Source organism: Phyllobates terribilis, unplaced genomic scaffold, assembly GCF_046119375.1.
Source record: "Phyllobates terribilis strain yellow unplaced genomic scaffold, ASM4611937v1 Scaffold_691__1_contigs__length_813055, whole genome shotgun sequence".
NCBI lineage: Eukaryota > Metazoa > Chordata > Amphibia > Anura > Dendrobatidae > Phyllobates > Phyllobates terribilis.
In genome coordinates this window covers 398,637-425,453 of record NW_027363451.1, presented here as the reverse complement: position 1 = coordinate 425,453, position 26,817 = coordinate 398,637, and the positions used below count along the sequence as shown (strand labels likewise).

At 42.8% G+C, this 26,817-nt stretch overlaps 1 protein-coding gene across 1 annotated transcript in view; it reads right to left on the bottom strand.

The window, feature by feature from the left end:
- LOC141235839 (uncharacterized) overlaps nucleotides 1–26,817 on the bottom strand; it is a 100,779-nt gene that overhangs the window by 58,039 nt on the left and 15,923 nt on the right. Inside the window, 4 exon segments of the mRNA XM_073668190.1 lie at nucleotides 20,069–20,183; nucleotides 20,263–20,386; nucleotides 20,471–20,650; nucleotides 20,780–20,929. Coding sequence (XP_073524291.1) covers nucleotides 20,069–20,183; nucleotides 20,263–20,386; nucleotides 20,471–20,650; nucleotides 20,780–20,929 — 569 coding nt within the window.

The window sequence follows — 26,817 nt, the reverse complement described above, 5'->3', positions numbered from 1 at the left end:
TTAGTGGCGGTGAACTTCAGTTGTTTTCAGAGTAAAAAATATTTTTTTTCTGTTGCTAGCCAGAGTCCACAATTTTTTTTTTTCGGTCACCAACGTGTTACACTCTGCTATAAGCCACCTAGTCCTTTAGTGGCGGTGAAATTCAGCTGTATGCAGAGCTTCTGCAGGGTAAAAAAAATCTATTTTTTGCTGTGACTAACATGATACAACAGGTTAGATCTGAGTTTGAAATATCTTGGAGCACATATTCTATGTTATACAGGCCTCATCCACAGTCAAAAAATACTTTCTTCGATTCCTAATGTTATACAGCAGGGGACATCTCAGTTTGAAATAGTTTGGAGAATACCTCATATGTTATAACGGCCTCATCCACAGTAAAAAATACTTTCTTCTGCTACTAACGTCATACACTAGAAGACATCTCAGGGTGCCAAGGGAGGGTGGTTCACTGCGATCGAGGGGGGTTGGTGATACCAGAAAAACTGTTAGTGAAGGTGCAAGAGGCGAGGAACAAATGGAAGAGGAAGAGGTGATGGGGGCGAGCAACAGTCTGAACATGAAGAGGATAATCATCCCCTCTCTGTTTTTCGTGTTTAGCAGGAGGAGACAGAGGAAGCAAGCATCAGAATTACCCAGCTACCAACACAGCATGGGCTTTAAACTCATTGAAGAGCCCGACATACGAGTGTTTTTTTGCTGCACTATCTGCAACATGATTCCCATATAGTTATGATTCGAAATAGTGCTGACTACTGGGTTGCCACTCTGTTAGAGCCACGTTATAAGAGTAAATTTTGGCAGATGCTTCCCACCCTGGAAAGGGACCCGCGAATGCTGGAGTATGGAAACACGCTTTTACATAACCTTAAGATAGGTTTTCCCCAAGACAGCAGTGAAGCACACAGAGTGCATCGCAGCTCTACACTTCCAACCTCCAGCACGTCAATTCGTCATCACCAAAATATTAGCAGTAGCAGTAGTGTAAGTGGCAGAAGCAATTTTTGTGATCCCTTTCACGCATTTTTTAGTCTGGCTCATGCACCAGCACAACAGAGTACAAGTATGACACGTGGTGAACGACTGGAGAGGATGGTGCTCTCCTGATTGAGTCTCCATCTGCTGGGTTGGCTGTAGTGGAAGAGGTGTAGTTCCTAATTATACTATTTCTACTGTAGTGAAATTGATGCCACTTTGCTGGTTTCTGCCACTAATTTTCTGGAAATGTGGAGAATCCTAATTGAGTCTCCATCTATTGCGTTTGCCTGTAGTGGAAGAGGTGTCATTCCTAATTCTACAATTTCTACTGTACTGAAATTGATGCCACTTTGCTGCTGTCTGCCACTAATTTTTGGAAATATGGAGAATCCTGATTGGGTCTCCCATCTGTTGGGTTGGCTATAGTGGGAGAGTTGTCGGTCCCCATTATACTACTTCTACTGTAGTGAAATTGGTGCCACTGTTTTGGTGTTAGGCCCTAATTTTTTTAAATGTGAACACTACTTATTGGGTCTCCATCTGCTGGGTTGGCTGTAATGGAAGAGATTTTGGTCTCCATTAAACTACTTCTATTCTAATGAAATTGATGCCACTTCGATGGTGTTAGGTGCTAATTTAGGGAAATGTGAACAATCCTGGTTAGGTCTCCATCTCCTTGGTTGGCTGTAATGGAAGAGGTGTCGGTCTTAATTACACTATTTCTACCGTAGTGAAATTGAAATCCTGGCCCCCTCCACAACTAATAATATCAGCCCTCAGCGGACCCAGAAACGGCACATCCATAAGATGTGGCAAATCTGGCACTTAGCCTTGCTCTTCCCACTGCCATGTAACGCAGGCGAGTGCGGTAATAGGGTTGGGGTTCATGTCAGCCTTGTATTGGTGACTGACATGAAGCCCAGGTTAGTAATGGAGAGGAATCTCTAAGTCTTTTATTGAAATAAAATTGCACACGGTTTTAATAATTTATTTTTCGCCTAATCCGTTGAAGCCCTCGTCTCCTGAAAAAAAACAAAAATATAAAACAACCATATCCCTCACCTGTCCGCCATTGTGACGTAATACAGTGTATCCCACGGCGATCCGGGTCACTTCTACAGCAACCACATCAATCACTGATGTGACTGCTGTAGAAGACAGCACTATACACTGACAGGAGTGTAATCATCTGAAGATTACCAAAGGATTTTATGTGGCAATGTAGTGCCTAGTGTCAGAAAGCTGGGTTTGCATTCTAGGTCATGGGTCTTTCACCATGACAATGACCTCAAAGATACTTCAAGAAGCACCCAGAAATGGGTGGAAACAAAGTGCTGGAGCGTTGTGAAGTGATGAGTCCAGATCTAAATCCCATTGAACACCTGTGGAGAGATCTTAAAATTGCTGTTTGGAGAAAAATATTAAAATCTGAGAGTCTTCAGTGATTGATACCTTTTAATAGCTAACTGAAAAGATGGTAACAAATCTCAAGCTTTCAAGACTACTCAGGTCTCTTCATCAGACATAGTATAACACAAAACCTGCAGAGTCACATATTTATACACAACATGGCACAGGAATAATGCAATAGATAAGACAAGTGATGTGAAGCAGAACTATCAGTATGGGAGAGGGAGAAGCAGTTGTGGTGGTGAATATTAGAAGAGTTCATAGATAAGGAGTGTGAAAGTTTTATTGTCCTGTGATTGAGGTCTGGTCCATGATTGTGATGCCCCCAAACGGTTTGAGGAGCCCATTCCTTAGTTGATGTAGAAAGACATAAATCCATGCGACACATTCATTCCAGCTCAGAGTGTGTCAAAGATTGTCATAAGTTTGTACTTCCACATTTTCCTGTCTCTCTGAGATCTGAAGTTACCTTGCAATACAAGTAATTTCATGTCTATTTTTATTGGTGGGAAGAGCAGATTTTGTCCTTAACTTGCCCTGAACAAAGATGGCCGATTTGGCAGTGCGCATGGGTGCTGTGGGGCTGGGAATGAGCATGTGTGCGGGGCTTCCATCAGATTGGTCACGTGTCTCTGACGTAACAGGAAGTCTTTCTTCCTGACCCGTGGCCACTCGGAAACGCCTCCTCACTGCTCCTCTACCGGCCTGACACAGCTCACATGCGCCGGTGATGCCAATTAAGCATCAGAGGCGCTCCTATAAAACTCCCCATTTGCACACTCCTCTCCACATGACCCGGGAAGCAGCATCTAGCGAAACACGTGTCAGGGCTGCACTTTGACATGGAGGGACGCATGACTTCTGGATACAGTATTGGTGAGCAATAATTTACATTTGGGGACCTGTTAGCACTTTAGAGAGGGATATAGGGGCGGATTCTTTTACCCTTGTCATAATACTGGGACCCAATTTTGCTACTTTGCACAAGGACCCTTAACTGTACCAGATGCACTTTATTTCCCCTCTGTTGCCTTCGTGTTATTCTTTTCCCCTACCTTGGCTCTCTGCTCAGTCCTTTGTTTATCATATTATTGTCTCCAAGATTTGTATAAGCTGTCCACAATGTAACCGATTAATAAACATAATTGCATTTTGAGCACTAGCATGGACATTCTTGATGTTCTTATTTGGGCCATTATATACTCATTATTTTTGGTATAATTTCATGTCTATGATGCTATGATCAGGGATAAAAAAATGATTGGCCACAGGTAGATCTATTCTTTTTTCTTTTATTGTGTGGCGATGAGAATTCATCCTTGTTCTAAGTTTTTGCCCTGTCTCCCCTACATACAGACCCCCAGCTGGACATTTGATACATATAATTAAGTACATTACATGTGATGCAGCTGAAAGTACCCGAGATCTTGGGGTCCTGATGTGAGTTGGGATCTTTATCTTGTCAGAGTCATTATAAATGGACAGGTTTTACATTTTTTCTGGTTGCAGGGAAAGGTTCATGTAGCTATTGGAGTGGACAGGGAGCTTCTGACAATGATGCTTTTTAGATTTGGGGACTGCCTAAAACACAGAAGTGGGAGATCTGGAAATATAGATTGTAACCGGGCATCTTTTTGTAATAAAGGTTGTAATTTCCATGCAGCTCTCTTTAGCGCTGCCAAATTTGGATTGTAGGTGACTACTAGAGGCACCAAGTTGCCCTTGTTCAAAAAGGTCTTTTTGAGGCCACCAAGGTGTTTGTCTCTGTCCATAGGGTTGGAACATATCCGACTGTATCTGATGGCTTGGCTTTAGCCCATACAGTTTTTTTATGTGTTTTGGATGGAAACTGAACTGACCCATTTAAGGTATGTTGGACGGTTAATTGGATGTCTCTATTTCATTGTTCTGTAGCTTAATGAAGGTGTCCAAAAAGTTAATTTCAGTACAGGAGTAGTTGAGTGTTAAGTTGATGGTTGTAAACAAATACTTCTTTCCGTATATTTTTTCTATCGAGGACTTCTTATCAGATGTGATCGATTAATGACTATCACGATATTCTTATGAAAAAATGTATCGATTTATTCTCAGATTGTCCATTAAAAAGAATGATTACATAAAATAATTAAATAGTTACAGAGTGATTGTCCATTTGTCCATAATTAGCTTAATAATTGAGATTCACCCATCTTTCCCTGGGATCCTGGATGGTAGATTGCCTCTGTCTGTGTCCAGCACGTCTCAGGATGACACCATGTGTCCGGGTAAAGAACGTGTTTCCTTGGGCCTACATCAGCAGCTGGTTTACACACAGATCCTTGTCCTGTGGAATGGCAAGAGACCCCCCCCCCCCCCCGTCTCTAACATGGGCTTTTATAGGCCTGTCATATAGCACCTGTTCTTCTAATTATGGTGCTGAATTAAAATACACAAATAGCGCATGTCATCTAGAAACCCTAGCACGATGGCTGATGCAATCTTATGTATGGTACAGAATTCAGAATTAAGAATAAAATGAATATCCATAATTAATATTTAACAATGGTGAGATAAAATTGATTAAAGTGCTCATGGAACGTCTTAAGCTGTTGCTCAGATTCCGTCCAGATGATTAAAATATCATCAAAGTAATGGTAGTAGGCAAGAGCCCTGATGGGACATGTGAACAAGAAGTCACTTTCAAGCTTGGCCATTAAAAGATTTGCGTACTGTGGAGCCATGTTACTTCCTATTGCTGTACCAGTCTCTTGTAGATATATATTGTTATGTTATCAAATTCTAATAATTGTGGGCGAAGATGAATTTTGTAATTTTCACCACAAAGGTGAAATAATCCTCCTGGTCAGTTTGCTTTCTCTCCCAGTACCTTTTCCTTCTACCACTGTTAGGTTTCTGGGAAGTTATACTTGCTCCTTTTATTTTTGGTTCTCATTAGCTTGCCTTCTTTGCCCTATATGAATGTGTTTTAGTTTCTCACTCAGGGTTTTTCATATCTTATGTCACACTTTTCTTTCCCCTTGTTGACAGTGTGTTGCAGACTCCCCTCTGGTTCCTCAGGAAATACGAGAAACTCCTCAACTGTCTATTTGGTAGTTAGGTCCGAGGTGGTGTTTTAAGTTGTGCAGCTAGGGCCTTTCTAGTGTATACAGAGACCAGTTGGGTGTAGTTGAGTCATTCTCCCCTGTGTGGGTTCTCTCGTGGCTATCAAGATGCGCTTTCTGGTTAAAACATTTCCCACATTTTGAACATGAAAAAGGCTTCTCCCCTGTGTGACTTCTCTGATGTTTATTAAGAGTTGATTTCCGTGTAAAATATTTCCCACATTCTGAACATGAAAATGGCTTCTCCCCTGTGTGAGTTCTTTGATGTTTGATAAGATTTGATTTCTGGTTAAAACATTTCCCACATTCTGAACATGAAAAAGGCTTCTCCCCTGTGTGAGTTCTTTGATGTTGGATAAGATTTGATTTCTGGTTAAAACATTTCCCACATTCTGAACATGAAAAAGGCTTCTCCCCTGTGTGACTTCTCTGATGTTTATTAAGAGTTGATTTCCGTGTAAAATATTTCCCACATTCTGAACATGAAAAAGGCTTCTCCCCTGTGTGAGTTCTTTGATGTTTGATAAGATTTGATTTCTGGTTAAAACATTTCCCACAATCTGAACATGAAAAAGGCTTCTCCCCTGTGTGGGTTCTCTGGTGCTTAACAAAATAACATTTCTGGTTAAAACATTTTCCACATTCTGAACATGAAAATGGCTTCTCCCCTGTGTGGGTTCTCTGATGTCTGATTAGATTTGATGTCGCTATAAAACATTTCCCACATTCTGAACATGAAAATGGCCTCTCCCCTGTGTGGGTTCTTTGGTGTTTAACAACATCTGATTCATGTTTAAAACATTTTCCACATTCTGAACATAAAAAAGGCTTCTCCCCTGTGTGAGTTTTGTGATGTCTGATAAGATCTGATTTATTTACAAAACATTTCCCACATTCTGAACATGGAAATGGCTTCTCCCCTGTGTGAGTTCGCAGATGCTTGATAAGATTTGATTTCTTTGCAAAACATTTCCCACATTCTGAACATGAAAATGGCTTCTCCCCTGTGTGAGTTCTCTGATGTGCGAAAAGATTTGTTATCGATGTATAAGATTTCCCACATTCTGAACATGAAAAAGGCTTCTCCCCTGTGTGGGTTCTCTGGTGGCCATCAAGATTTGCTTTCCATTTAAAACATTTCCCACATTCTGAACATGAAAAAGGCTTCTCTTCTTTGTGGGTTCTCTGGTGACTGAGAAGAGATATTTTCTGCACAAAACATTTTCCACATTCTGAACATGAAAATGGCTTCTCCCCTGTGTGGGTTCTCTGGTGGGTATCAAAATTTCTTTTCCATTTAAAACATTTCCCACATTTGGAACATAAAAAAGGCTTCTCTTCTGTGTGGGTTCTCTTGTGTCTGAGAAGATATATTTTCTTTACAAAACATTTCCCACATTTTAAACATGAAAATGGCATCTCCAATGTATGAGTTCTCTGGTGACTAACAAGATCCGATTTCTGGTTAAAACATCTCCCACAATTGGAACAGGAAATTCGATTGTCTCCTGTGTACATTTTTTGATGTTTAAGAAAATACTTTTTGAGGGGAAAACTATTTCCATATTCTGACTGTGAAAATGGCTTCTTTCGTTTAGGAGCAGTTCGTCTGTTAATGCCTCTTTTGTGACTGTGATTTTCCTTAGTAGTCGGTAATGAATCAGAAGTCAGGACCTGTTTTAAAGAATCCGATGACAAATCTTTGTTGTGAAGGGATGATGGTAAATCTGGAGTAATGGCATTCACTTCAATTGTATCCTGTGGGATCTCAAGATCATCTGATTTAGAAATTGAAGAGGTCAGCTGTCCCTCTGATCTCCTGGTACAGTCATCTGCCAAGAATAAAACCAATTATTATTTTTGAAGAAAATATCCTTGAATTTTATATTTCTGAACATTTAAACTGTCTGTAGAAATGGCAAGTTACGTAATAACATTGAATTATTCACTAAGACACTGACAGTTCACAGTCTAATTTAAAACCTCATAGCATGAACCAGTAGAGCGTGGTCCATCATCTGCCAGTGTAAAAACTGAAGTTTCTACATTATTATGGTCTCAAATGCTCCTGAAAAGCAACATGGCTTCCATAACCCAATTCAGCAATATCTCTCAAGTCTCCCCCTTGCTTCTGAGCCTTGCAGCGTGCCCAAACCACATTTAGCATCCATATATTTGGCATTACTCTAGTAAGAAGAACCCACTTAATTTATAGTGTGTGTGTGTGTGTGTGTGTGTGTGTGTGTGTGTGTGTGTGTGTGTGTGTGTGTGTGTGTGTGTGTGTGTGTGTGTGTGTGTATCTCCTGGAGTACAATATGAACACTATGTGTTGGGCAATAAAATAATATATTTGCAATTTTCAGTCTCGCAACATCCAGGCGTGCAAATTTCCAGAAAGTGGTTGTGGAGTCAAAATAGTCACTACTCCTATAGATTCATTTCCTGAGGGTTATAATTTCCAAAACGGAGTCACTTTCTGGGGATTTCTACTGCTCTGATTTTCTGTCATTTTGTCATATTAGGGCTTCTGCAAATGGTGGGTCTCATCACCTCTGGGATCTGCTCCTGCGGCATCTGCTTCTGTCACCATACGTGGCCTCATTCATTCTGCAGAGAATCTAACTTCATGGTATATGTAGTCAAATGCCCATGTGGTCTACAATACGTATGGAAAACTATTCAACACATCAGGGACCGCATTGTCAAACACAAATCCACTATCCGTTGTGGCAAAACCTGGTTACTACTACCCTATCATTTCGCCAGGTATACAGTATAACAACTCAGGTTCCAGGTGATCGAACAAGTATCCAGACCCAGACAAGGTGATAACTTTATTAAAATCCTTAAACAGCGGGAGTGGTTCTAGATCCACGCCCTTCATACACTGTCCCTCAAGGCTCTCAACCATGAAATAGATTGGCTAACCTGATCTTTTTTTCAGACACGCCAGATCAGCTCTATAACCCACTCCTACTCCCCCTCTCCAAGGGAGTGCCTGAAACCCCTTCCCCTCTCCCCTGCCCTCCCACTCAGATCTCCTCCACCCCTTCACCCTCCCCCTCTTACACACAGCACCTATGTGTCATTCTTGCAAATCTAAGTACATACAAGGGACATACCCTCACACTGTATAGGTTCATACAAGACTCCATACATTTCCTACATCCCTCTCCATTATTGCTTTAATCCAGGTCACCATTTGATCCAACCAAAAGAAGCAGTTTTTTTCCCCCACCAAGATAAACCTCACTTTTGCCCCTCATCCACACACCGTGATGACAATATAACAAAACTATCGCATATAACCTACAGCACAAGCGCGGACTTTGCCCATCGCAATGGTTACGCTACATGTGACACGGCCATACAGTGAGCAGGCACTACCCAACAGACCCAGTCCCTGTGCCATGTCACCCGCCCGTGACACAACTTCCAGTGGGCGGGTTTGACGCACGCACTTCCAGTTCGGCAGTAATTGCGGAAACTTACCTAAACCCTCCAGCCGCAACCTGAGACAGATGCACGAGACGAAGGAGCAGGAGCGCCGGAATGCCAGTTCACAGCTCCATTAAAGGTAGCCACCCAGCACACTTTGTGCAGACAGGCAAGCCACCTGGCAAGATCATACAACATGCTTCTATACTGATCGGTTTGGGCACCTGTACTCCCTATATGTCTCTGCCCTGTTACTTAATAAGCTTCATTACTTATCTGAGTGGGGCCCTATATTGCTGATATGTCTCTGCCCTATACCTAACATGCCTTTATACTCATCTATTTGGGGACATATATTCCTTATGTCTCTGCCCTGATACCTAACTTATTTACCCCTAAGCTCTATCGTTCTACTCCTGGCTCCTTTACGTAATCATTAACCCCTTTTAGACATTATAAGTAATAATTATTACATTTGGTGGATCGCAAGTGTCAGCTGATTTTGACAGCTGACACCCATCACTGCATGAAAATGATCTTGCTGCGGAATGCACTGTTCTTCTTCTTGAACCATGGAAGGAAGTGCTGTTTGAGAAACTCAACATACATTATGGAGTTCATCTTTACCCCTTCAGGGATCCTAAAAGGGCCAACAATCTCTCTCCCCATGATTCCAGCCCAAAACATTACTCGACCTCCTCCTTGTTAGCACCGTAGCCGTGTTTGCATGGGGTGTCCATCAACCAGTCATCCTCCACTCCATCCATCTGGACCATCAAGATCATTTCATGCATGATAATGCCCCGTCTCATGCTGCACATAACACATCTGCATCTCTGGCTGCTATGGGCATAAAAGGGGACAAACTTATGGTGTGGCCCCCATGCTCCCCTGACCTCAACCCCATTGAGAACCTCTGGAGCATCGTTAAAAGGAGTGTCTATGATGGCGGGAGGCAGTTTACATCTAAGCAACAGCTCTGGGAGGGTATTCTGTCCTCATGCAAAACAATTAAAGCAGAAACCATCCAAAACCTGACAAATTCAATGGACGAGAGAGTTCAGAAGCTCCTTTCGAACAAGGGGTCCTATGTGCAAATGTAACATCACCTAGAAGAAAGTTTTGAGTTGAAAACTGTTTGATTTCAGTTTGTAATAACCTGCTAATGCTTATAATTTCAAAAATGACCATTTTTTGTTCTTTATTAAAATGAAAAGGTTGAAAACTCTGCTGTGCATAATAATTTGGAACATGCATTTTGAGTGCAGTTTGAGGTTTTTTTTTTTTTTAAATATACTGTTATCATAGGCAGTTTGTACAAAAACCTTTCAATTGTACTCTAATAGTTATTTGACTGGAAAATTACAATGACTGCAATTCATATAGGTAATTTGGGAAAATCTGAGAAAATATTATTCGCATAATAATTTGGAACACAGTGATATAGATATATATATATATATATATATATATATACACACACAGTACAGACCAAAAGTTTGGACACACCTTCTCATTTAAAGATTTTTCTGTATTTTCATGACTATGAAAATTGTACATTCACACTGAAGGCATCAAAACTATGAATTAACACATGTGGAATTATATACTTAACAAAAAAGTGTGAAACAACTGAAAATATGTCTTATATTCTAGGTTCTTCAAAGTAGCCACTTTTTGCTTTGATGACTGCTTTGCACACTCTTGGCATTCTCTTGATGAGCTTCAAGAGGCAGTCACCGGAAATGGTCTTCCAACAATCTTGAAGGAGTTCCCAGTGATGCTTAGCACTTGTTGGCCCTTTTGCCTTCACTCTGCGGTCCAGCTCACCCCAAACCATCTCGATTGGGTTCAGGTCTGGTGACTGTGGAGGCCAGGTCATCTGGCGTAGCACCCCATCACTCTCCTTCTTGGTCAAATAGCCCTTACACAGCCTGGAGGTGTGTTTGGGGTCATTGTCCTGTGGAAAAATAAATGATGGTCCAACTAAAACGCAAACCGGATGGAATAGCATGCCGCTGCAAGATGCTGTGGTAGCCATGCTGGTTCAGTATGCCTTCAATTTTGAATAAATCCCCAACAGTGTCACCAGCAAAGCTCCCCCACACCATCACACCTCCTCCTCCATGCTTCACGGTGGGAAAAAGGCATGTAGAGTCCATCCGTTCACCTTTTCTGCGTCGAACAAAGACACGGTGGTTGGAACCAAAGATCTCAAATTTGGACTCATCAGACCAAAGCACAGATTTCCACTGGTCTAATGTCCATTCCTTGTGTTCTTTAGCCCAAACAAGTCTCTTCTGCTTGTTGCCTGTCCTTAGCAGTGGTTTCCTAGCAGCTATTTTACCATGAAGGCCTGCTGCACAAAGTCTCCTCTTAACAGTTGTTGTAGAGATGTGTCTGCTGCTAGAACTCTGTGTGGCATTGACCTGGTCTCTAATCTGAGCTGCTGTTAACCTGCGATTTCTGAGGCTCGTGACTCGGATAAACTTATCCTCAGAAGCAGAGGTGACTCTTGGTCTTCCTTTCCGGGGGCGGTCCTCATGTGAGCCAGTTTCTTTGTAGTGCTTGAAGGTTTTTGTAACTGCACTTAGGGACACTTTCAAAGTTTGCCCAATTTTTCGCACTGACTGACCTTCATTTCTTAAAGTAATGATGGCCACTCGTTTTTCTTTACTTGGCTGATTTTTTCTTGGCATAATACAAATTCTAACAGTCTATTCAGTAGGACTATCACCTGTGTATCCACCAGACTTCTGCACAACACAACTGATGGTCCCAATCCCATTTATAAGGCAAGAAATCCCACTTATTAAACCTGACAGGGCACACTTGTGAAGTGAAAACCATTTCCGGTGACTACCTCTTGAAGCTCATCAAGAGAATGCCAAGAGTGTGCAAGGCAGTCATCAAAGCAAAAGGTGGCTACTTTGAAGAACCTAGAATATAAGACATATTTTCAGTTGTTTCACACTTTTTTGTTAAGTATATAATTCCACATGTGTTAATTCATAGTTTTGATGCCTTCAGTGTGAATGTACAATTTTCATAGTCATGAAAATACAGAAAAATCTTTAAATGAGAAGGTGTGTCCAAACTTTTGGTCTGTACTATATCTATCTATTAGTACCCATGAATAAATATTCAGAAAAAAAAAATTATAAAAGCACACATATTTGGCATCGCCGCATCCAGAACGACCTGACCTATAAAAATGTCCCACTAGTTAACCCCTTTAGTGAACACGGTAAAAAAAAAAAAAGGAGAGGCAAAAACCAGTGCTTTATCATCATCATACCGCCGAACAAAAAGTGAAATAGAATGCGATCAAAAAGATGAATGTAAATAAACATGGGACCACTGAAGACGTCATCTTGTCCTGCAAAAAACAAGCTGCCAGACAGTTTCATCAGCCGAAAAATAAAGTTATGCGATGCAAAAAAAATTATTCTTCTATAAAATTGTTGGTTTTTGTTTATTCTGCCTCCCAAAAATCGTAATAGAAAGTGATCAAAAAATGTCACATGCCCGAAAATGGTAACAATAAAAACGTCAACTTGTCCCGCAAAAAATAAGCCTTATATGACTGTCAGCCGAAATATGGAAAAATTATAGCTCTCAAAATATGGCAATGCAAAAACTAGTCTTTGCAAAAAAAAAGTCTTATAGTGTATGATAGCTTTCAATCATAAAAATCCTATATAAATCTGGTATCGCTGTAATCGCACCGACCCAAAGAATAAAGTAATCTAATCATTTATACTACACGAGGAACGGTGTAAAAAATAAATAAAACCAATTCTTCACCTGCTGCTGATTTGTTCATTCTGCCTCCCAAAAATCGCAGTAAGGCTCGGCTCACATTTATCCTGCACTCTGCGCTGAGCGCTTACACCGGGGTTTCCGTGTAAATCTCTGAAATAAATGATTCAGACGGAACCCCTGGCAAAAGATTCCCTGTAATGAGGAAGGTGGAGGCACAGTCGACGCCGTCTGGCCTGTGATCCTAGTGTCCGGCTTTTTATTAGGTGTGCATAAAAGTGCACTCGGCCACAGTTTTGTAAATCTCTGAAAGGACAAGGCTAAACAAAGGCAAGACGAACTGCAGAGTAACTTTGCTGCCTCATTATAGTGAATGGATTCCTTGGGATAGGGTTAGGATTGTGTTGGGATTAGGGTTGTTTAAGGGTTACGATTAGGATTAGGGTTGTGTTGGGGTTAGGATTAGACCTACGGTTAGGGTTGTATTAGGGTTGGGGTTAGGGTTGTGTTGGGGTTAGCAGTAAAGAAAAAAAATGACGATATGGTGACTAGTGTTGAGCGCAAGTGCTCGCTACTTGACTGCATCAGGTGCTCGGGTATGCGCCTAGTATCGCGGGTGCTCAAGTGACATGCTCGAGTCTCCGCCCCATATGTTTTGCGTTTGTTATACAGCTAAAAAAAAAAAAACACGTGGGAATTGCCTGCCATACACGGGCAATCCCCGCATGGTTGTTTCTGGGTGTCTAAAAACCATGAAACATGCAAGGTGGGGGCTCGAATATGTCACTCAAGCACCCACGATACTTGGTGCATACCCGAGTGTACCTGATGCAAACTCAAGTAGCGAGCACTTGCGCTCAAGACTAATGACAACTTATTCAACATGATGACCTAATGTTGTCAAATTCTGTGTCGTACCTCTGGGTTCAAAATGTTCATTATACCCCTTGATAATATCCTTGAGGGGTCTAGTTTCCAAAATGGGGTCACTTGTTGTGGGGGAGGTTGCACTGTTTAGGCATATCAGGGGCTCTCCAAACGCGACATGGCGTCCGCTCTCGATTTCAATTTTGCGTTCAAAAAGTCACACAGTGCTCTTTCCCTTCTGAACCCTGCCATGTGTCCAAACAGTGTTTTTTCCACACATAGGCTGCGTGCCCACGATGCATTTTTCAAGTGTTTTTTTAGCTGTGGAATTTCCTCAGCGGAAACGCTTTTAAAACACTTGGTGATATGTGCCCCATGGTCCCCAATGAAAATCTACATGTTCTGTGCACATGCTGCGGAATTTTCCGCAGCGGATTTTCTGTGCGAAAAAATCTGCAGCATGTCCATTATTTGTGTGTTTCCGCATGGGCATTTGACTACTCAATGCATTTGAAAAACGCATGGCAAATCCGCATGTAAAACGCTGCAAAAACGCTTAAAAAACGCGTGTAAAATCCGCAAGCATTTTTACGGCCAATGACATGCAGAAATGCTGCGGAAATTTTCTACTTCAATTCTGCATTGTGGGCACATAGCCTTATATGGTATCGGCGTACTCAGCACAAATTGTGCAACAATTTTTGGGGTCTCTTCTTACCCTTGTCAAAATAAAAAAATTGGGGCTAAAATATCATTTTTTGTGGAAAAAGTTAGATTTTTTTTTATTTTCACGGGTCTACATTATAAACTTCTGTGAAATACCTGGGGGTTCAAGGTGCTCACCACACATCTAGAGGAGTTCCTTGAGGGGTCTAGTTTCCAAAATGTGGTCACACGTGGGTGGCTTCCACTTTTAAGGCACATCAGGGCCTTCCCAAATGTGACATGGCGTCCTCTAATTATTCAAGCAAATTTTACATTTAAAAAATCAAATGGCGCTCCTTCCCTTCCGAACCCTGCTGTATGCCCAAACAGTAGTTCTTCCCCACATATGGGGTATCGGCGTACTCAGGAGAAATTGCACAACAAATGCTTTGGTACAATTTCTCCTGTTATGCTTATGAAAATGCAAAATTTGAGTCAGAAAAACATTTTCGTGGGAAAAATGTGAAAACTTTATTATTACGGCTCAATATTATAAAATTCTGTGAAGCACCTGGGGGTTCAGGGTGCTCACTACACATCTAGATAAGTTCCCTGAGGGGTCTAGTTTCCAAAATGGGGTCACTTGTGGGGGGTTTCCACTGCTTAGGCACATCAGGGGCTCTCCAAACGCAACATGACGTCCGCTAATTATTCAAGCAAATTTTACATTCAAAAAGTCAAATGGCGCTCCTTCCCTTCCGAACCCTGCCGTGCGCCCAAACAGTGGTTTTCCCCCACATTTGGTGTATCTGCATGCTCAGGGGAAATTGCACAACAAAGTTTTTGTTCCATTTTTTTCCTGTTACCCTTGCAAAAATAAAAAAAATAGGGTCTAAATTTAAATTTTTGTGAAAAAAAGTTAAATGTTCATGGTTTTCTTCCACATTCCAAAAATTCCTGTGACGCACCTGAAGGGTTATTAACCCCTTCGCGACCTTGGGATTTTCAGTTTTTGCATTTTCGGTTTTTGCTCCCCTTGTTCCCAGAGCCATGCCGTTTTTATTTTTTGGCCAATATGGCCATGTGAGGGCTTATTTTTGTGCGGGACGAGTTGTACTTTTAAATGCAATTGCTAATTTTACCATATTGTGTACGAGAAAACGGGAAAAAAAATCCAAGTGCGGTGAAATTGCAAAAAAAATGCAATTCCACAGTTGTTTTTTTTTTTTTTCTTTCCACGTTCACTAAATGATAAAACAGACCTGCCATTATTATTCTCCAGGACATTACGAGTTCGTAGACACCAAACATGTATAGGTTCTTTTCTATTTAAGTGGTGGAAAAAAAATCCAAAATTTGCTAATTTGCTTAAAAAAAAAAAAAAATGGCGCCATTTTCTGAGACTCGTAGAGTCTCCATTTTTCGGGATCTGGGGCTGGGTGAGGGCTTATTTTTTGCGCGCCGGGCTGATGTTTTTATTGATACCATTTTGGGGTAGATACAATGTATTGATCGCCCGTTATTGCATTGTTTTGCAATGTTGCGGTGGCCAAAAAAATTCTGCCGTTTGGAATTTTTTTCTCATTACGCCGTTTACCGATCGGATTAATTCTTTTTTTACCTTGATAGATCGGGCGATTCTGAACGCGGCGGTACCAAATATGTTTATGTGGGGTTTATTTTTTATTATTTTATTTTGAATGGGGCAAAAGGGGGGTGATTTAAACTTTATTTTAAAAAAAAAAAATAATATTTTTAAAAACTTTTTTTTAAACTTTTTGCATGCTTCTATAGTCTCCATAGGAGACTAGAAGCAGCAACTGCCTGATCGCCTCTGCTACATAGAGGTGATGAACAGATCACCTCTATGTAGCAGTAATGAGGATCGACTGCTAGGTGGCGCTCATAGCGGTCTTTACATGAAACCACTGGGCTCTTCAGCAGACCCAGGGTTGTCATGCCGACCCATCGGTGACCCGCGATCACGTGACGGGGTCACCGATGGGCGGGGTAAGTGACGCGCTTCCGGCGCGGCGCTGTTAAGTTCTGCTGTCAGAGATTGACAGCAGCATTTAACATGTTAACAGAAGCGGGTGGATCATGATTTTCAACATTTTCTTCACATTTCCGATTTTTTTTCACCAAGTAATGCATGTCATATCAAATACATTTTACCACTATTATGAAGTACAAGATGTCACGAAAAAACAATCTCAGAATCAGCGGGATCCTTCAAAGCTTTTCAGAGTTATAACCACATAAAGTGACAGTGGTCAGAATTGTGAAAATTGGCCCGGTCATTAACGTGCAAACCACCTTCGGGGGTAAAGGGATTAAGGGAACTTCACAGACTCTCCCAGCTATAGGTGATGCATCAAGTTTATAGAACACATAAATTGCTATTTGATAGTGGGCTTAGACCACATTCACTGTGCTAGATGTAAGACAAACTCAGCAGACTTATTACATATGCTTTGGTCTTGTTTTAACTTGGAATCCTTTTGGAAGGGCGTACAAGACACTATAAACAGAATTTACTTAGTACAAATAGACGTCACTCCTTTGGTATGCATATTGGGTTTATTAAAGATTTAGTTATTGATGAATATGGTAAATCTGCTGTTTCTCAAATGTTATATATGGCCAAGAAATTAATAGCTCAACACTGGATAAAAGACCAGACCCCCAGAATCCCAGAATCCATAAACAAGATTAACTTTCTCCTAAACTTGGAAAGAAATATCTCAAGAGAAATGCTATCACTAAATTTGAAAAACGATGGGCCTTTTGGATTGATAGATCTGGTTGTGCTTCGCGAGAACTGCAAAGATAATGTCTAGGTCTCTTTTAAGCTTCTAAATCCTATAATATAGAATTCCTGAAGGTATACATGTGATATCGATGTTATTTGTACTATATTAGCTCAAAAGTTTACATACCCCGGCTGAATTTTTCCTTTCTTCGCCTTGTTTCAGAGAATATGAATGATAACAAAAAAACTTTTTCTCCACCCATGGTTATTGATTGGGTGAAGCCATTTATTGTCAAACTACTGTGTTTCCTCTTTTTAAATCATAATGACAACCAAAAACATCCAAATGGCCCTCATCAAAAATCTACATACCCCAGTTCATAATACGGTGTATAGCCCCCTCTAGCATCAATGACAGCTAGAAGTCTTTTGTGGTAGTTGTGGATAAGGTTCTTTATTTTCTCAGATGGTAAAGCTGCCCATTCTTCTTGGCAAAAAGCCTCCAGTTCCTGTAAATTCCTGGGCTGTCTAGCATGAACTGCGCGCTTCAGATCTCCCCAGAATGGCTCAATGATATTGAGGTCAGGAGACTGAGATGGCCACTCCAGAACCTTCGCTTTGTTCTGCTGTAGCCAATGACAGGTCAACTTGGCCTTGTGGTTTGGATCGTTGTCATGTTGGAACGTCCAAGTACTTCCCATGCGCAGCTTCCGGGCTGATGAGTGCAAATTTGCCTCCAGTATTTGCTGATAACGTGCTGCATTCATCTTTCCTTCAACTTTTACCAAGTTTCCTGTGCCTTTGTAGCTCACACATCCCCTAAACATCAGCGATCCACCTCCGAGCTTTACTGTAGGAATGGTGTTCCTTTCATCATAGGCCTTGTTGACCTCTCTCCAAATGTAACATTTATGCTTGTGGCCAAAAAGTTCAATTTTGGTCTCATCACTCCAAATTACCTTGTTCCAGAAGTCTTGAGGCTTGTCTCTGTGATGTTTGGCGTATTGTAGGTGAGATACTTTGTGGCATTTGCACAGTAATGGCTTTCATCTGGCGACTCGACCATGCAGCCCATTTTTCTTCAAGTGCCTCCTTATTGTACATCTTGAAACAGCCACACCGCTAGTTTTCAGAGAGTCCTGAATTTCAGCTGATGTTATTTGTGGGTTTTTCTTTGCATCCCAAACAATTTTCCTGGCAGTTGTGGCCAAAATTATTGTTGGTCTACCTGACCGTGGTTTGGTTTTTACAGAGCCCCTGATTTTTCCATTTGTTAATCATAGTTTGAACGCTGCTGACTGGCATTATCAATTCCTTGGATATCTTTTTGTATCCCTTTCATCTGTTATACAGTTCAACTACCTTTTCCCGTAGATCCACTGACAATTCTTTTGCTTTCCTCATGACTCACAATCCAGAAACGTCACTGGCTGGATGAAAGATGCAAGAGTCTGTCTGGATCCCAGAAACTCACTCAGCTTTTATACACACACACACACTGATTACAAGCAAACAGGTCACAGGAGAGGATGTTACCTTTAGTAGCCATTCAAACCCATTTGTGTCAAATTCTGTGCATGTTATCAGGCCAAAATCACCAGGGTATGTGAACTTTTGATCAGGGTCATTTGGATGTTTTTGGTTGTCATTAAGATTTAAAAAGAGAAAACACTGTAGTTTGACAATAAATGGCTTCACCCAACCAATAACCATGAGTGGAGAAAAAGGTTTCTTGTTATCATTCATATTCTCTGAAATAAGGCCAAGAAAGGAAAAATTCTGCCGGGGTATGTAAACTTTTGAGCACAACTAGAGGTCATTCCGGCCTCCCTATCCTTTACTGAACCGTGAATCTACTTTACTGATTATGTTGCACTTTAATATATCTTGTTGTATTTTGTTGGGGCGGGAGGGATTTGGGACTAGTGGGGATACTTTTGTGTATTGTAATATTTATATACAAAAACTTACAATTAAAAACATCATAACTCAGAGGCGGCAGATCTATCTTATGTGTATTGGGACTGCCGGGAAATTAGGGAATTTTGGGAACCAGTTAACACATTTGTTGCTGAGAGGCTGAATATTGTTTTGTCATTTCATTTTTTTTTTTATAGGAGTCAGGATGGATTTTCCTACTAAGGATCTAATTACTTCACAGTTATTATCTGCAAGGGGTTTTATTTTTAAGAACTGGATAACTTAGAAAAATATAATTTTCTAACAGCAGCTTAGGCAAAGTTGCACATCACAATAAATGAAAAGCTGGAATAAGTAGGAGCAAAAGAATTTAAGAAATATGGGCAAGAATTATTGATTGAAGGGTTTTCTCTTCTTTTCTCTTCTCTGAATGGGGGAGTGTCAGGGAAGTGTTTAAATAGAAAAAGAAAGGAGAAAATATATAATTCTATTATATTTCTTGTGTTTTTGTGACTATGGTTTATATTTGAGCATATAAATAAAAAGGACTTGGACTGGGGTCTCGTCATAAAAGCAAGGCCCACCATACGGATTATATTTTTGTTCACATGATTGTCTATGTTGTCAGCAAATTTTACGTACGCTGTCATTTTGCTTTGCGGTTTAGGGACCTGTGAAGGTAAGGGTCAGCGTCTACTAATCCCAGGGGGTAGGGTGCGTTCTCCGGACTGTAAGCTCTGGTCGGAACATGTCTCACTCCAACAGGACTGTCAACGCTCAAAGTAATGGGGACAGTTTTGGTTTAGCAGGAAAAGGGTGACTGATTGATTGTGATATGAACGGATTACACCGAAGAGAAGATAACCACATCTAGTGACTGAGAAGAATCTGTGACTTTTCGGCATTTAGTGGTCACTACTCACCTGGGTAGTCATATGTAGGAATCTCCTCCTTACACCACTCATCACCCCTCACATATGTCTCTGTAGTATTAATATGGGTCAGATCTTCACCCTGAAACAAATATTATAAAAGTCACAGACAGATGGAGAAGTCACATCTATGATCAGCTCTAATCCTGCCATCTCCACCGTTCTCATTACACAAGTATAAAACATATAATAATGGTGGATAAAACAAGACTGAGCACAAGACCTTCACAGCCGTCTACACATCATAGGGGAGATCTCATGACACCTTCTCTCCATCTACCTGATGATCCTGAGGAACCTTGGGATCTTCTTGTTTACAGTCCTGTGGAAGAAGAGGACGGGGACATCTCTCTGGTGTTGTCCTCTTACTGGATAGATCTGGAGGAAACACATACAGGGACTGAATTCATTCTTTACATACAGATAATTATAGGCCGTGTGTATTTAATCCTATTACCTGGTGATGTGAGGGGCTGGGGAACCTCCATCATGATGTCCTTGTACAGATCTTTGTGTCCTTCTAAATACTCCCACTCCTCCATGGAGAAATAGACGGAGACATCCTGACACCTTATAGGAACCTGACACATACAATGATACCATCACCCCCCCCGATCCCTCCATAGCGTTACTGTATAATGTCCCAGCATTCCCAGCAGTGTCACCTCTCCAGTCAGCAGCTCAATCATCTTGTAAGTGAGTTCTAGGATCTTCTGGTCACTGATGTCCTCATGTATCAGGGGGTGAAATGGAGGCCCTGTGATTGGGCTCAGGGGTCTTCCCCATCCCTCAGACACAGGGTCCTGACAGCGCTCACTAGAGGTCTTCTTCACTACTGTGTAATCCTGATTGTGGAGAGACACATTAATAAATCTCACTCCAGACATTTCCAGAGTCCTCACCTCTCCAGTTCTGTCCATCTGTTATTCCCATAGATAAGAATGATGTAATGTGACGTCATCAGAATCTCTCACCTCTCCAGTAAGCCGGAAGAGGATCTCTAGGGTGAGGTGCAATATCTTCTCCGCCATCTTGTCTCTGTCCATATCCATATTTGTTGGGTAAATCAGTAAAATTCCCTTTTGTAGAAGATATTCACTGAGATGATCTGATATTGTAGAGACCTGAATGAGAAAAAGATAAAAATGTAACATCATAAAGAATTCAGTGTAATAATACAATTACTGGAGATATGAGATTTATTACTTTACAGTATCTAGTTTTCTTCTTTACATCTACTAATAAAACCTATATATTTTAGGCCACAGACAACAAGCAGTTTCTTCCTCGGAGTCGGCAGCTGAATACGTTTCTCATAGACTCATCTTCCATAACACTAATTCTCATCTCATTTACTGACACTGGGATCAGCATTAGTAATACTGCAGGAGATATTCATTACACGTGACATGAGAAATAACTACTTCATGATGAGGACGACATCTTTATCTTATAATACGGCTCTAGACAGATATTTGGCCAGAGTAAGTCACTGACTACATCACCACTGGCCGTCTATATGAATGTTTCCCGTCTTCCCCAAACTGTAATCTTCTATTATCATGTCTGATTCACACACAGAAGTTTGAGGCTTTTATAAAACTTTCTTGTTTGCACAAATACCACGGACATAAATTATTTGATACCAAAGTCTGCATGTACAGTATTTTATGGGGTTTATTTCTGGCCTTAGGTTTTCCTATATTACAATAAAAACACCAGAAAAAAGCAGATATTAAAATGTTTCAAAAGAAAATTGGCACCAACAATTCTTGTAAAATGAAAAAAACATGAAAAAGCATAACCCTGGACTCTGATCTCTCATTCAAACCACATATCCAAGCCCTTTCCACTTCCTGCTGACTCCAACTCAAAAAAATCTCCCAGATACACACATTCCTCAACCAAGAATCTGCAAAAACACTAGTGCATGCCCTCATCATCTCCCGCCTGGACTACTGCAACCTCCTGCTCTGTGGCCTCCCATCTAACACTCTCCCACCCCTCCAATCTATCCTAAACTCTGCTGCCCAACTAATCCACCAGACCCCCTGCTATTCCCCCGGCCTCTCATCTCTATCAATCCCTTCACTGGCTCTCCATCACGCAGAGACTCCAGTTCAAAACCCTAACCATGGCATACAAAGCCATCCACAACCTGTCTCCTCCATACAACTGTGACCTAGTCTCCCGATACTTACCTGCACGCAACCTCCAATCCTCACAAGATCTTCTCTACTCCCCTCTTATCTCCTCTTCCCACAATCGCATAGAAGATTTCTCCCGTGCTTCCCCCCTACTCTGGAACTCTCTACCCCAACATATCAGACTCTCGCCTACCGTGGAAACCTTCAAAAGGAACCTGAAGACCCACCTCTTCCAACAAGCCTACAACCTGCTGTAACCATCGCTCCACCATAACGATGCACAAACAGCTCTACCCTCACCTACTGTATCCTCACCCATCCCTTGTAGATTGTGAGCCCTCGCGGGCAGGGTCCTCTCTCCTCTTGTACCAGTTGCTGACTTGTATTGTTCAAGATTATTGTAATTGTTTTTGCTGTGTATACCCCGATCACATGTAAAGCGGCATGGAATAAATGGCGATATAATAATAACACACATTTGGTTATTTTTTAACACATTAAACATTTTTTTTTTTTTTTAAATAACTCTTTTGGCCCTAGAACATAGATGTACACCGCAGGGATGGCACAGGTGCAGCCGCAACAAAAACACTGGCAGCTTAACCACTTGCTGCTGTCCAAAACAAACATGGCATCTAAGAAGGTTTGAGAAAGTTCAGCTGAATTCCCCTCCTCCCCCAAGTACACGATAGTATGGGGCTGCCTAGTAGCTATGATACTTAAATGCCTATTAATGGTGTCTGGGCCTGCAATCCATGAAAGTCTATTAGGCCAGGCCAGAGGCAATGTCCAATAAGTTACCTTTTAATGCCCCCATACACTTTAGACTAAAGTTACATGAAAGCACTGATTTCGGGGGGTTTGGTCGACTATATAATGTATTTGGGGGCCTCCCGACAGATGATGTCAGGGCAGAGAAGGATTTGGCATCCTGAATTTCAGAGGCTAATCAGTTTGTTCTTCCTGTAGATCAGAGGTCCCCAACCGCCGACCAGGACAGGGCCGTTGGGGTTTTTTCAGCCGGTCCGCGGCACCGCCACAGACAATCACTAAACATTGACAGTGTGCTCTGGTCTGCGGTGGCTCAGAGCACACTGTGTGGGGTGGATGCTGCCCGCTGTTCTAGACTCCCGCAGGGTAGACCTGTAGAGGACCTGTGATGACATCAAGGTACATAACTGTGATGTCACCACAGGTCCTGAAGCAGGATGAAGCAGGGGCGGAACTACCGCCCGTGCAGCCGGTTCATTGAATGGGGGCCCCGAGGGAGAGGGGGCCCCTCCAGCCTCCAGCAGGGCCGCCATCAGGGCATGACTGCCCTGACTCCAGTATGGGGCCCGGGCCGGTAGGAGCCCCCTCGGAGCCCCCCTCTTGTGAGTCTCTCTCCTCATGGGGCCCCCGGCCCCATGCAAAGCGCCGGGTCCAGGACATCTCATAATTCCTCTGACTTCCGGTCATGTGACGGCGCCGTCACATGACCGGAAGGCAGGAGAACCTGGTGTCAGCGATTTGGACGAGCGCCAGGATTCTGCAGGGATCGCATGGGGGTAAGTATAACAAGTTTTATTTTTTTTTAAATACAATTAACTAGGAGTGGGGGGAATGGGATATGCACATGGGGGAGGGGAGAGATGAGAGATGCACATGGGGGGGAGGGGAGAGATGAGAGATGCACATGGGGGGAGGGGAGAGATGAGAGATGCACATGGGGGGAGGGGAGAGATGAGAGATGCACATGGGGGGGAGGGGAGAGATGAGAGATGCACATGGGGGGGAGGGGAGAGATGAGAGATGCACATGGGGGGAGGGGAGAGATGAGAGATGCACAGGGGGGGGTTGAGAGATGAGAGATGCACAGGGGGGGGTTGAGAGATGCACGGGGGGGGGATGAGAGATGCACGGGGGGGGGTTGAGAGATGCACGGGGGGGGTTGAGAGATGCACGGGGGGGTTGAGAGATGCACGGGGGGGGGTTGAGAGATGCACGGGGGGGGTTGAGAGATGCACGGGGGGGGTTGAGAGATGCACGGGGGGTGGATTGAGAGATGCACGGGGGGTGGATTGAGAGATGCACGGGGGGTGGATGAGAGATGCACGGGGGGTGGATTGAGAGATGCACGGGGGGTGGATTGAGAGATGCACGGGGGGTGGATTGAGAGATGCACGGGGGGTGGATTGAGAGATGCACGGGGGGTGGATTGAGAGATGCACGGGGGGTGGATTGAGAGATGCACGGGGGGTGGATTGAGAGATGCACGGGGGGTGGATTGAGAGATGCACGGGGGGTGGATTGAGAGATGCACGGGGGGTGGATTGAGAGATGCACGGGGGGTGGATTGAGAGATGCACGGGGGGTGGATTGAGAGATGCACGGGGGGTGGATGAGAGATGCACGGGGGGTGGATGAGAGATGCACGGGGGGTGGATGAGAGATGCACGGGGGGTGGATGAGAGATGCACGGGGGGTGGATGAGAGATGCACGGGGGGTGGATGAGAGATGCACGGGGGGTGGATGAGAGATGCACGGAGGGGGATGAGAGATACACGGAGGGGGATGAGAGATGCACGGGGGGTGAGCTGCACATGGGGGGGTGAGAGATGCACATGGGGGGGGGTTATGTTTACATAACTTTGTTGCCTTATGAAGGGCAGGGGGGGGCCCCAAAAAATTTCTTGCACAGGGGCCCACTACAGTCTGTGTCCGCCCCTGGGATGAAGTAAATGCAGCTGAACAGCAGCTGTCAGGACAGCTGCCCTGTCCTGCTGCAGGGCGTGATGGGGCCTCAGTGATGCGGCTCCTGGCACAGCACATTATGTGGGGCTCCTGGCATAGCTCCTGGCGGGGACCTGGTCTACACTATATGATAAGTATGCACTAAACTCCAAATCCCTCCATTACCCCGCCCCCATATGACCAAAGCCCCGCCCACCCCACCCCCTCTTTGCTGGGCCATGGAAAAATGATCTTGCTTCAAGCCGGTCCCTGGTGCAAAAAAGGTTGGGGACCACTGCTGTAGATAACCCTCCGCTAGAGGAGTCTGGAGGCGACTCTCTCATGCTGCCCACAGGAAAGCTGGAATATGTGTGCGTATGGGGGTGTCTGGAGAGATATGTCGTCTGCCAAATAACCGTTTAGCCATCCCTTATCTCATGTGTATGGGGCCGTTAGTATTACACAGACAGGCAGGGATAATACACGGCACTACAGTAGTACAGTGCATCACCTGAGCAATCAGAGGCTTGTATGGTGTATGATCGCACTGATGAGAGTTGCTTAAACTTTTAAAAAAGTTTTAATATGAAATAAAAATATCACAGTTTTACCAGCAAGAATTCGTCACTATAGGGAAAACACATTCACTGCACAATGTTAGTTAAGTCACATCCATAACAACTTTATTATACTCTATTATCCTATACACAATGGTGTAGATAGAAATCACAGGTGCCACAGCAATAGCTGTAATTGATCCCCAACCTCAAACAGAAAATATATATAAATGTATTTGGCAGAGTCATATCTCCTGACTCAGCAGATCACATGCTGCCATTGTACTTGGCAGACCCGGACCAGATGGTATGGAGATTAATGAGGGAGACGAAAGTCCAAAAGTAAACTTTTCTTTACTTAACAAGATCTTGATGAGAAGTATATACATCAGATAGTAGGCACAACACTGTGTGACAGATGCCAGTACTGTGGGAACATTATACTGTGTGGGGGACATTGTACTATGAGATCAATAAGTTTCACAGTGGCATAGATTGAAATCACAGGGCCCACATCAATAGCTGTAATTGGGCCTCTCAACCTCAAAAGGAAAAAAATATCTAGGCATGTTTGGAAGGAGTCATATCTCCCGACTCTGCAGACCGCATGCTGCTATTCTACTCGGCAGGAACAGACCACATGGTATGGAGATGAATGAATGAGACCAAAATCCAAAAATAAACTTTTCTTTACTTAACAAGAACTTAATGAGAAGTATATACACATCAGACATCAGACACAACACTTTATGAATTCTTCTGCATTCATGCAGTCACGAGCTTTCTGGGTACAGTACATAAGTTTTATTACAAGCTACAACAGTCCAGCAAACCATTATGGGAAGGTCCATTATCCCCTGTGGGGACCATACGGGTCGAGATGTGTCACTACGGCCCCTAGAGCTACTTTCAGCTTCCAGTTCATTTGTGAGGACCTCACTGGCTGAGGTGCATCTTGTACGACTCCTCATTAGTATAGTACGCTCAAAATACATTCAATGAGGGCCACACACTACTTGCTGTGACACTGCATTTTCAACTCTCTGTAGAAGGACTCGTGTCCCAGTTTGGCGACGCTGTAACTTCCTCTCTACTATAGACAATAGTTTGCTTAAATCCTCTTCCTTTAAGATAAGGAATCTATGCTTAACTTAATCCCGTTAAGGCTGTGTGCACACGATGCGTTTTTAATGCGTTTCCGCAGCGTTTTTGCAGCTGCGGAAATGCATTAAAAACGCATGGTAGAAGGGCAGCAATGTTCCCCAATGATAATCCACATGTGCTGTGCCCATGCTGTGGATTTTTCCGCAGCGTTTACGCTGCGCTCAAAAATCCGCAGCATGTCCATTAATTTTGCGGAAACGAAGCGTTTTTGCCGCCATTGACTTGCATTAGAACGCGCCAATTCCGCAAGACTGCATTTGTAATTCCGTTATTGGCGCGTTCTAATGTGCGGATGGTACCCGGGTGTGGAGAAGATGAGACTCTCCTCCACACCCAGGTACCATAGAAACTGTAAAAACAAGAATAAAATAAGATATATTCACCTTCCGATGGCCCCCGGTCTCCTTCCCTCTGCTCGCGTGCAAGACTGA